This window comes from Cladophialophora immunda (assembly GCF_000835495.1).
Source record: "Cladophialophora immunda strain CBS 83496 unplaced genomic scaffold supercont1.5, whole genome shotgun sequence".
In the NCBI taxonomy this organism is placed as follows: Eukaryota; Fungi; Ascomycota; class Eurotiomycetes; order Chaetothyriales; family Herpotrichiellaceae; genus Cladophialophora; species Cladophialophora immunda.
Window position 1 is genome coordinate 619,482 of NW_015622545.1, and position 11,148 is coordinate 630,629.

At 54.3% G+C, this 11,148-nt stretch overlaps 5 protein-coding genes across 6 annotated transcripts in view; 1 reads left to right on the forward strand and 4 right to left on the reverse strand.

The window, feature by feature from the left end:
- Positions 1-980: 980 nt before the first annotated feature.
- On the reverse strand, positions 981-4,086 carry PV07_08590. Of its 2 annotated transcripts, XM_016395777.1 has the most exons (5): positions 3,898-4,086; positions 2,814-3,840; positions 1,858-2,737; positions 1,673-1,808; positions 981-1,616 (listed from the first exon to the last, which is right to left on the reverse strand). In XM_016395777.1, the coding sequence occupies exons 3-5, from the start codon at positions 2,729-2,731 to the stop codon at positions 1,136-1,138; spliced, it is 1,491 nt and encodes a 496-aa protein (XP_016245633.1). In that variant the 5' UTR covers positions 2,732-2,737; positions 2,814-3,840; positions 3,898-4,086; the 3' UTR covers positions 981-1,135. The 2 variants fall into 2 exon arrangements, with proteins under 2 accessions (XP_016245633.1, XP_016245632.1); XM_016395776.1 differs by having other exon boundaries at positions 2,814-4,086.
- A 1,162-nt stretch (positions 4,087-5,248) lies between these two features.
- On the reverse strand, positions 5,249-7,069 carry PV07_08591 (uncharacterized protein). The gene is made up of 2 exons (XM_016395778.1): positions 6,238-7,069; positions 5,249-6,171 (listed from the first exon to the last, which is right to left on the reverse strand). The coding sequence occupies exon 1, from the start codon at positions 6,729-6,731 to the stop codon at positions 6,324-6,326; it is 408 nt and encodes a 135-aa protein (XP_016245634.1). The 5' UTR covers positions 6,732-7,069; the 3' UTR covers positions 5,249-6,171; positions 6,238-6,323.
- PV07_08592 (uncharacterized protein) lies at positions 7,017-10,218 on the forward strand. Its single transcript, XM_016395779.1, has one exon. It carries the CDS (start codon positions 7,094-7,096, stop codon positions 8,105-8,107), a length of 1,014 nt encoding a protein of 337 aa, XP_016245635.1. The 5' UTR covers positions 7,017-7,093; the 3' UTR covers positions 8,108-10,218.
- PV07_08593 (uncharacterized protein) lies at positions 7,753-8,787 on the reverse strand. Its single transcript, XM_016395780.1, has one exon. It carries the CDS (start codon positions 8,533-8,535, stop codon positions 8,161-8,163), a length of 375 nt encoding a protein of 124 aa, XP_016245636.1. The 5' UTR covers positions 8,536-8,787; the 3' UTR covers positions 7,753-8,160.
- Positions 9,281-11,148, reverse strand: part of PV07_08594 (uncharacterized protein) — a gene marked incomplete at its 3' end in the record, with an annotated part of 4,970 nt that continues 3,102 nt past the window's right edge. Inside the window, exons 2-3 of the mRNA XM_016395781.1 lie at positions 10,474-11,131; positions 9,281-9,744 (exon numbers count right to left, since the gene is read on the reverse strand). Coding sequence (XP_016245637.1) covers positions 9,281-9,744; positions 10,474-11,131 — 1,122 coding nt within the window. The remainder of the gene's footprint in view (positions 9,745-10,473; positions 11,132-11,148) is intronic.

Sequence of the window (11,148 nt, forward strand, 5' to 3'; positions counted from 1 at the left end):
CACATAGAGGTACGGAGTACATCTTATATCCAAAAGCCAACGACCAAACCCCTTCTTTTTGCGTCACAACTAACTTGGTCCTTGGTATCAGGCTGATGGGTTGGGTAGGGAGTCAAGAGGCTCGATCTCGACTTGTTTCATGGTGCTTGCTTGCTTGCTTGTTTGTTAGTTTGCTCGTTAGTTTGCTCGCTCGCCTGTTTGCTCGTTTGTTGCCCCCCCCCCTCTTCTCCCCCTCTAACCCTTCCTCTCCTCCACCCACCCCAACCCCCCGAAAAACAACCGGCGAGGAAATCCTGGCTCTTGGTGGCTGTTGGACGATACTGATGGCGGCAGAGAGACTAAACTACATTGGTCCAAGTAGGCATACCGAGTACGAGTAGAGAGCCCCAATTTACGAGGTACAGGTACAGGTACAGGTACAACAGAGTTTGAATCACCTACCTGCGTGCTGGGTAGCTATGTAGATTTCTAGGTGGGTAGTCAGGCAGGCAGCCAGCTGTGTCACAGGCTCGTCACCGAAGCAAGGACACTCGCTCGATGGGTTCATCCTCTTTGTCAAGGAGACGACGACGACAACGACGACGACGACCGCTACCGCCACCACTATCGAGTTAGGTCTAGGTAGCCTGGTTCCGCTATCAACGCCACGTCGCTACCGGGAGGCACTGCTCACGGGTTCCAACACACACACACACACACACACTAACACCGTTGACGGCCGAGTCCAGCCTGACGGCAAGGTCGGACGGGGACATCTGCAACATCGAGGGACCCCAGATGGACAGAGAGGAGGACTCCTTTCTCTGCAACTGCCTGAATACAAAGGGACATACGGAAACGGAGTAGTCGAGGAGTCGAGCAGTCGAGCAGTCACCCCAAATCTGATCGTGTCTCCTTCGCTGGGGTTCAAAAGCAAAGTTGCCGGCATTATTGTGTAGAGTACCTATCAAAAAAAAAAATTCAAAAAAAAAACCACTGGCCCAGTATTCATTTCCCTCGAGATAGCAAGCGTCCTCTGAAAACATAGCACCTCGAGCATCTTCGCCTCGTCCCAAGAAACCTTTTGACCCCAAAATTTCGCCTGGATTCGTTCCGCTTGTCGCTTGCCGCTTGCCGCTTGCCGCTTGCCGCGCCCTCAATTGGTGTGCTTGCTTGTTCGGAGCCTGATCCAATCGATCATCTCGTCGAGCAAGGCCGTCCCCACGAGACCCTGCATCAACAAGCCGGTGTGGCCATGGGGAAAGATGCTCAGAGTGGCTTGACAACTCGCCGCCTCCAGGCGGGCCACGAAGTCTTCGCTTTCTCGACGTAAGATGTCGCCGGCCATGGCCACGACCTTGGTCGGGAAGGCCCGGGTGGACTCGATGGTCCGCTGGTCGGCGTAGATGGGACTGGCCCTCCAATTCTCCCTGGACCTGTCCCCGGGGCTCCGGAAGCACCGATCCTGAAAAAACCGCATGGTGGCGGGAGTCAGCCAGGGAGCGTCCCAGTTTGGCCGCCATCGTTCCTCGCACTCGGACGTGTTGTCCAAGCTGGGAGCGACGAGGAGCAGGCCCGCTGGAGGGCGTTGTGCCGCCGACCATGCCAATGCGGTGGCAGCGGCCAGATTCCCGCCCCTGGTGATATCCAAATCAGCAAAGTCGATGTCAAACCCGAGGTCAGCACGCCTTACGATGATACGCCAGCAATGACCACCTCTTTCCTTCCCACTCGATTCTTGACCCAGTCTGCCATCACCATGGCGTCGTCATGTGGAATGGGGAACTCCTGCCGGCGGTAGGCACCAGTGAAAACTCGGCATCCACAACCTGCAGGAATGTCATGACACGGACGCGTGCGGGAGGAGGAAAGACTTACGAGCCGCAATCTGACTGAGTACATTGTTGTCTCCCGATATGTCTCCAAGCATCCAACCTCCCCCCGCGAACCACATAATGACCGGCAAGTCCCGCCGTTCGTGCCTGGGTATGAACTGTCTCACGCATAGACCAGACGGGAGATAGTGGTCGGTGGTGTCTACGCCAGAGTGGAAATCCAAGTCTGTGCTAGTGTCGAATGGCGACATGGGCGTGAGACGGTTCTCCCACACACGAGGCGGATACCACTGCACGACTTCTTCGTGGAAAACTCTGAATGGGCCACACAGTTGTTGTGCAATATATGGCGCCAAAGGAGACAAGGGCACCCCTAGATATCTGGCCATGTTCCCCTCCACCCTAGGAGCAGACGGGTCCAGCCTGTCCTGCACCTCTCCAGCCGCGCTTGAGAGCATGATGACCCAGCGTGTGATGTGGTATTCGAGGTCCTGGATGGTGAACGGGATACCGAAGTACTCAGAAAACCATCGAGACATTGCCGCCACTGGCAGCGGCCGAGGCTGCAGACAGTTCCTGGTTATGGGTTGCGAGGTTGCCCCGACGTAGATAATGGCCGCGTTCATCAGCCAATTGAAACGTATGGTCCATGATTTGCTGTGGCTGTCCTCGTACTCAGGATCATCAAGGAGCCCGCGGAGGTGAGAGGCTTGCTGGAAAACTTCAATCCAGCGCAGGTTTCGGCCGACAATGTGCGCATTCAGGGCCTCTTGGATCCATGCGATGTTGAAAGGAGTGATGAATGCGAATGTCAGGCGGTGCGGCAAGCTATAGGACCTGCCGCGTGCGAAGATCCAGGTCAATAGTACGACGAGGACGCAACGGCTTAAGTATTCGGATCCTGCGCCGTTAACCATGGTATCCTAGGGAGATTAGTGGGACGATCAAATCAGAAATTGTCCTGAGCGAGAGAGGCACCAGAGGGATCCTATCACGCACCTTTGACGGTCCAGACGAGTTGGTTTCGCACACAGCCTAGAACGAGACAGGCGAGAAGAATAGCGGACTGGTGATTTGATATTGCAATAGAGACTGGTGATGGGGAAGAATGCAAGTGGGTATATTGGGGGGAAGACAGACTGGGAAGCACGCAGGCGATGACTGAAGGAAGGGATTGATAGGCTCAGGATGGGAAGCAGGCAAGGCTCAAGTATGCCAGAGCCCGGTGAGTGAAGTAGAAGCTCCGGCCTTTGCTCCTCTGATCGCTTCTTCCATCTGGCCTCTGACGATGCTGCTCCAACTGCATCGTCTGCTTTCGATCTCGTATCCCCTTACACACATACACTGCCTCTCCCTGCCCGTATTCTTTCGGCTAGGACTGGGAATGCTGCACTTGCCGCATAGCCTTGACATCACCACTCGTCGAGCGTGGTCACCGTCCTCACCGTGCTGGCAGTAGTAAACACAGGCGCAGCTGCAAGCCCCGTTTCTCAACAGGGATCTTGACCCTTTCTCTATTTTCCCCCTCCCCCCAAGAACGTGAACCTGCTTTCCTTTTTGCGCCCCTCCAAGTGTCATCCCGCGCAGCTTAGCGTATGCCACACGTTCGGAAACTGTGAAAGCAATCAAGCACGCTGCACGCTCCCTGCTTTGGCTGGTGTAATGATGATGAATGTGGGGTTTTGGAATCCGAGATGTAAAACAGTCACAGTGTCAGTCACAGGGATTTCGGCCCTGTTGGGACTTGGACGTGGGAGGCCCATGCGCCTCACTTGCTGGGAAGGTCCAGGGCCAGGATGATCTGGGGGTCCAGGTGGTTCATTCAGCTCGCCTGGGGCTTTGTCATGGAATGGCCTTGGTTCGGGGTTGGCTCATCAACGTCGTGGATGGGATGCTGTAGGGAGTAGCGTCAAGGGGATTTGAGGGTTACACAGGGATCAGTTTACCGAGCCGCGTGTCTGGGTTACGATGGGCGAGGCCATCAATTGATCGGGCCTGACAGCCTCATTCCCCCAGCCACGGTGCTCTTAGTTTGTCAGTGATCATCCGTGCAGAGGATCAACTGCATGGAAGCACATCGTACCATTCAGCCATAGCCTGTCGAGCTGAGGGCCATCCTCGGTTGTCCCAGCCCTCCCACGGAGCAGCGTGCAGAGAACGTTGGTAGAATGCTTGAAGCAGTTGACAGGATGCCAGGACAACTTTCAGACTTCCGAACATGATGGTGCAAAACCAATGAGGGCACAGCCCCAACGTCAATTAGGGATGCATAGGCAACGACCGGCGCGCCGCGGAGGCGTTTAGCGCAGCTTGGCCATTGAGGGCCAGATGCCCGCCCGCTGACCGCTACTTTTATGGTGACAACTTTTGGAATTCTCGTGGAAGTGATTTGCAGGGGCTCAAGGGCTCTTGTAGTGGAAGGAAAGTCGTGGCGTTTGAATAGGTGGTGGTGGCCTGAACCTAAAGTCGAGCCCATGGTCAAGATGGTGGCGAGAGGAAGAGGAGGAGGAGGAGGAGGAGGAGGAGGAGAGGAAAGGTCCCGTGCATGGCATAGTCCTAGGCCTGGCGAGGCAGGTGCCTATTACTCGTTGCTCCAGGCGTATTGAGGCCCTTGGGTACCCAGGTAGGGAGGCTGCTTACCGGCCTGGAGCCTCTTCCGCCCTGGAAGTCCTGGGGCCATCACTGCCTAGCAATTAGCCTCACTCGCCCTTAGCATTGCCTAACTGCCTCTTACCGACTCGCCACGCGACGCCATGTAACCCTCCACCATTATCACAACTTCGGATCGACTAACAAAATGAATACCCGGCATTTTGGCGCACCGCTGAGAGAGCAGATTCAAATTTTACTTGTTTAGGCAATTGTCTCTTCGGATCCCTCCACGCTATCAGGCTGTAGTCTCTCCCACGGACAACTCCCAAGCACAACTCCCGAGCACAAAGGACCCGGGTGAGAAGAGCGAGACAAGACACTACCCGCTATGGCGCACACACACACACAGGCCAGCTTCACCCTTTCGCCTTGATGCCTTTGTCAAAGACTGCCTCTCGCGTTAACTATCTCCAACCCTGATTTGATTCTGATGCCACGTGATCTCTATGCCAAAGATGCCGTGGACGCCTACCACCGTTGTGGTAATAACGCTGGGGCATTTGTAGGAACAACAAGCAATAATGCGCCTCCCATACGCTTATCTTCGCCTGATTCGCTTATCTCACAATGCTCTCTGACCTGCCTGCTGATTGTCTGCCCGCTGCTGAGGGCTCGGGTTTCCCCCTGGTGCCTCGATAAACGTTCCCGCATCCAGGCGACAGTGACGATGAGTTTTTGAACAACTCAGACCTTGCCATTCCTTGGAATAAGCCGAGTCATATCTGTACATACGATATCACTCATATTTGCTCGTTATGCCGGGGCTAAATGGTCCACTGGGGGGGGGGGGTGCGTAACAGAATCTTGTGCGGGTGAACAAGCAATCTCAATCTAGGATAGCGACACGGCACACACTAGCAATAACGACCCATGGTCCATTGATTGTGTAGAATGCTTCGGGTTTCGTGTGCCCATCACTTACCATACCAGCCCAACCACAGGTGAAGTTGGCCGTCACCCCAACGAGAACGGGAAAGGGGGAATCTCGCACGCTCGACTGCTAGCGATCCCGCAAAAGACTTGGAAAGCAACCTGATCCCCTTGGCGTAGGGGATTCGAGAAGACAAGCGTCTTCATTCCTGTTGTTTCCTTCGTCTTACAGGCATTGCATCCAGTGTGTCCGCCGTATGTTTATCTCCCGCCCCTGATCAAGGGAACGTAGACTCATAATCGATTGAGTCTTCCTGGAGTTCCGTATCAAGGGTATGATCTTGCGTGACGATCACTCACTGTTCTGTGAACCGGACCAGTAGCCTGCTGTCCTTTGGTTCTTTTAGGCTGGTCAATGATCGATCGTGCTTCCCACATTCCTTGACCGAGACACCCACCGCTTCATCCGAAGTTGTGTATATCCAGCAATGAATTCGCAACATGGTCCCCACTCGTTTGCCTTGATTGGCAAGAGGTACAGTCACCTGTTCGGAAATTTATGACTGAGGGACGGCTAGACTCGACTACGTATTTCGATGAAATGCGCTCCTGTATCGCGTCGCGGAAGTCGGTGTGTACTGTCTCTGTCCGGACGAAGTGAGTGCAGCCGCCTAATTGTAGAATGTAACTCGAATCTCCACATGTATTTCTCGCTCTTCTTCTCTTTATTCCCATTTGTCAAAAGTCGCGGCCGAGTAGGTTTCATCGATGACCGTTACGGACGGTCTAGCGGGAGGGTATTTGGGTAATTTGCTCGATCGCACACACCTGGAGACTTTGAGAGGTCATGGATTGTGTCAGCACCATTGCAAGGCATGGCAAGGCATTGCTGCTGCTTCACCTCTTACAGCTTCCTGCTACGCGTTTCTGTACGCGTCTAATGTAAACATCACTCTTGAATTGGCCGATCTCTTCTCTCACGGAGGGTCAGAGTATGGGCATAGGCATCTGCGGCAAAGGGGCTTGGAGACAAGCAGTATATAGGCACGGACCATGATGGGGCTGGCTCGTCGTCGTCGAGGGTCTTGAGGGTAGTTGAGCAACTTGGAGGGCGGATGTAGTATTCAATTCAAACAGCCCGGAGATTTCAGATATCGAGGCGTCTATCAGCGGAGTGCTGCAGCCTTTTCCTGCATTGTTGACTAGTATGTCGAGCGAATTGTCTGTCAGTTGGGAAGTGGCCTGAACTGCCGCTTTGACTGAGTCTTCTGAGAGGACGTCAAGCTGCAGAGGATCGATACCCATGGCTTTGAGAGAGGCCATTTTTGCGGGGTTTCGCGCGGGTGCAATGACACGGTCGCCATTGTTGTGAAAGGCAATGGCGAGACAGCTCATGGTGCTTGTCGAGTGGTTAAGAGTCGGAGAAAAGGTTGCCGCTGGTGACCGTGGGTCTGGAGGATCTTGCTAGCAATGGTCAAATTGTTGCTGAGGTACACTTCATACTCACGAGGTTGTTGCTGCTGCTGCTGTCGCTGGGGGGCTCCAGGAAAGGTGAGCGACTTGGTGCCGGCTGCAACGGCGGTACCCGACAGTGTGGGCGGCAAGGACGGGAACCCCCACAAACGGATTGGCGAGAATTGGGACCTGCATCGATTTCTTGTCACATGGACTCGAGGAAGGCCCCTGTACGAGCATCTCCGGGTCAAACATGGAGTCGATGGGCTTGTGGGCGGTATTGCTGTGTTTCGAGCACACCCATGATGGCCATGATGGAAGCGAGAAGTCTACCCTCTCGGATTGTCCTGCTGGTGCTGCTCCCTGCGACCCTGCTTCTCCAATTTTGCCGGCGGTCCTCGCACCTCTTCCGACACACCAGTCGCCTACGCACCCTCAAGCCTGAGGTTCCACGAGACCAGCCCTTTCCGATATCGATCCCTTACTATGCCTCCGCGACAGAGTTGCCGGCGAAGCTGCCCACGACACGAGACATCGAACGAGCCCGGGTTGTCTTGTCAGAGCGCCTCACCGCAAAGGTCGTTACCGTGGGTCCTCATTTTGTGGTCAAATATGGAGAGGGCGTTGATCCGGAAGAAGGGCGAATGATGCTATTTGTGCAACAGCATGCCAAAGTGCCAGTCCCCCGTGTTTACGCCATCTATCATGACTGTGGCAAGAACTTCATCGTCATGGAACGAGTGGATGGTCAGACTCTACACGCATCATGGCCCACTCTCACACCCCCGGAAAAGAAGCTGGTCGCAAATCACCTCAAGGAATGTTTGTTTCGAATGCGTGCCATCCAATCACCAAATGGATATTGCAGTCTGGACGACAGACCGCTGCGCGACGCCCTGTTTTGGAGTGGTCATGCAGATGAACCGCTGAGCCGCCGCGGGCCCTTTGCCACGGAATCGGAACTCAACAGCGCAATCGTTAAGAAATGCCGGACTATGAAGGCCATTGAGGGAAAGGCCGGTTTCTATCAGGACAGCCTTCCACTGGTATTTCGTGACCACCCTCCGACTCTCACACACGGCGACCTGCAACCCAAGAATGTCATGATCAAAGCCAAGCCAAAGACTGGAATCGAGATTGTCCTTCTGGACTGGGAGTGTGCAGGTTGGTACCCGAGCTATTGGGAATATGCTCAGGCAATCATGGCGTGTGGGTGGTTTGAGGACGACTGGCACCATTGGGTAGGCAAATTCTTGGACCCATATCCGAACGAGTACGCCTGGCTGCTCATGCTGGAAAATGAAATTGGATGGTGACAGTTCTCATCGTCGTTTCACGCCGGGTCCTCGACCACTCCAGTCCGCCACCATCACTTTGTCTGGCCGATCTCCTGGAGAACTCCTGCGGCCCGCAAGTCACCGAGCGCCTGGTACACCCAATGGCGGCAATCTCGCTCCATTCGCACTCCAGACACTGTTCGGATGCAAGGAATGGGCACATTCTGACAAATCATGTCGACGCGTGGCAGGTCCTCCCGTGCTACTTTCCCCCTCGGCCACATCTTGTACAAGCTCCTGGACTTCTCGGGCCGCTCGCATCCACATGCTTCGTACCGGAATCCAGCGGTGTGGGAGCCGACGGCGTGGTACATCAAGCCGCCTTTTTGGTCCCGGTGTATATAGATGGCGGCATGGAAGGCGGGAAGACGCTTGTACTGGACCTCATATACCGTCATCATGGCCATTTTGTGTGATAGGGCGCCTTTTGTGGCCGTTAGGTTTCCTAGAGGAAGAGTCGACTTGAGAAGGGATTAATTATGAGAACTATCATCGATCGTACGTGATTGCGAGAAACAACGACAAGCGGCAACGAACAACGGACCAGCCAACAACAAGATTCGATGAAACCCGGCAAAGAAGGGGAAATCCAGATGGAACGGTGGTTTTCAAGAAGGAAGGGAGGAAGAAGACAAAGATAAAGAGGCTGCTGCGAGAGCTCACAAGCGATGTCAGTCGCATGACGATGATAAATGATCAGGCTGAGATGGACAACACCGCCAAGGATTCTTGCAAGGTGGATGTCTACCATTGGTGGACGGCGGCCTCACCATTAATTCTACGTCGCTCTGCAGCTTTTAGCTGGCTGGAGTCGCAACTGTCAAGCGGCCAGCGAGGCTTCATTTTCAATACAGCCAAAGTTGGTCTTCAATGGCTTTGAATGAATCAGCCCAAGCGATACATCACGGTTTGTTGAGCCAATCTCGTGTCTCGTCGGCTTCCCTCAGAAAGCCACTGTCATCGCACGGGAGGCCGAGAGTTCAGAGAGCCACCTCCCTCCATCCATCCATCAATCAGTCCATCCAAGAATCCCCCTCCAATGCTTTGCATCTCTCACAACACGTCGACCTCTTCAGGACTCGACCGGCTTTGGCTCATGTTTCGCGGCATGAAATCTGGAGCTCACGCCTGACGTTCCTCAACTCCGAATGCTCAGGCAGTCTGACAGGGCCCGGAAGAGACCTCCTTGGCTGCAATGTCACACTGCACCGCAACACTTCCACAATTTCCGTCGACAATGCCCGATATTGCTGATGCCTCGGCCTCGGCGATCGCTTCCAGCCGGAGGAACTCCAGTTCCGTCCAATTGAAGATATTGTCGTTCTCAAAGACCTGCCGTCCGAAAAAATTGCTGGAGAGTTTTTGCAGGTAGCGATAATCAGGCTGGTGTCTCTCTTTCGAGCCGTGCACATACCTCATATACTTTGCGAACTCGGCAGGGAGGCCTGCGCAGAGTTCCTCAGCACTGGTCGTTTCCATCAGAAGCAAGATACGCAGGGTCAGGTGGTCGCCCTCCCTTACGCCTTGGGTTCGGATATGTTGCCAGGAGAGTTTCCCCTTTGCAAAATCCACCAACATGTAGCCCAAGGCCTCTAGTTCATCGCATGCAGATTCTGCTGTCAACCATGTCAGATGGCCTGTGTCCACATGCACGTCCATGACCGAGACGCTTACAACCTCCTTAATGGACGTTGATACTCGCATATCTCAGGGTGCAAACCACATACGCGCGAGGAACTTTCAGGCTCTGAGGAGCAGGATCCGCACAGCCATCGGATCACGGGCGGTGGAGAAGCGTCAGACCGAAACCAGTGAGAGGAAGTTTCGGGGAGTGATGCCTGAATGCAGATAATGATGTGAATGGAGCGTTTCGAGTCGCGCAAGGAGGTGGTCTGCCAGCATCAACGTCGTCTTGAGAGATAATTGGCCGCCGCCAATACAGAACTTCCCGAAACGTACCTACCCCGGCGGACACATTGCAACTTTCTGGACAAAAGCCAAGGAAAGAATGGGTCACGCTTTACCTACGAGAGCATGGTCACATTTTTGTTCAGTTGGCGAATCATAGCTCGAACTTGTTCCTCACCGTATTTGCGATACCGTAAAATCTGAGTGCTCTTTCTCGTGACATGACAATATGCTTACGGAACAACAATTGACTTTGAAGTGAAGGGTTGGTCACAGCTGCAAGACGAATCACACTAGCCATGTTTTATAGCAGTGCAGTCGTGCGTTTCAAATCTGCTCAAGCCTTATACAGCATATGATAAAATCCGCGACGACGCTCATACTCAACAATCACCTCTACCCTCTACCACATCATTCGACCCATGCTCCTGGCATACGGTGAGCACTTTGGACCTCTTGATCTAAGCCAGTGTCACTGCCCGTGCTTAGCCATGCCACCAGAGTATTCGCTGCGCTTTGGGTGTCAGGGTGCGAAGGACCGAGTACCTTTCCCATTGTTTCCATGCAGGAAGTCATCAACTGTGTAGCTTCGTCATCGCGGTTTTGGTCTTTTAGCGTGTAGGCTAGGTTGGCCATGCTGGTCAGCGTGTCAGGATGCTCCGCCCCCAGCACCCTCGTCCTCGTCTCCATCACTTGCACCTCCAGCTCTTCCGCCTCCTTCCATCGACCTTGATTCCGGTACGTCGACGCCAGGTTAGCAATGCTGGTCAGCGTGTCGGGATGCTCCGCCCCCAGCACCCTCGTCCTCGTCTCTATCACTTGCACATCTAGCTCTTCCGCCTCCTTCCATCGACCTTGATCCCAAAACGTCAACGCTAGGTTAGCAATGCTAGTTAGCGTCGAGGGATGCTCCGCCCCTAGCACTCTCGTCCTCGTCTCCATCACTTGCACCTCCAGCTCTTCTGCCTCCTTCCATCGACCTTGATCCCAAAACGTCGACGCTAGGTTAGCAATGCTGGTTAGCGTCGAGGGATGCTCCGCCCCTAGCACCCTCGTCGAAGTCTCCATCACTTGCACCTCCAGCTCTTCCGCCTCCTTCCATCGACCTTGAT

Coding starts and splice junctions, on each gene's coding strand:
- PV07_08590 (XM_016395777.1), bottom strand. CDS start 2,731: ATGGTTAACGGCGCAGGATCCGAATACTTAAGCCGTTGCGTCCTCGTC. Junction 1,809..1,857: donor ACTCAGTCAGATTGCGGCTC/GTAAGTCTTTCC, acceptor ACATTCCTGCAG/GTTGTGGATGCCGAGTTTTC. Junction 1,617..1,672: donor GTCATTGCTGGCGTATCATC/GTAAGGCGTGCT, acceptor GGATATCACCAG/GGGCGGGAATCTGGCCGCTG.
- PV07_08592 (XM_016395779.1), top strand. CDS start 7,094: ATGATGGCCATGATGGAAGCGAGAAGTCTACCCTCTCGGATTGTCCTG.
- PV07_08593 (XM_016395780.1), bottom strand. CDS start 8,535: ATGGCCATGATGACGGTATATGAGGTCCAGTACAAGCGTCTTCCCGCC.
- PV07_08591 (XM_016395778.1), bottom strand. CDS start 6,731: ATGAGCTGTCTCGCCATTGCCTTTCACAACAATGGCGACCGTGTCATT.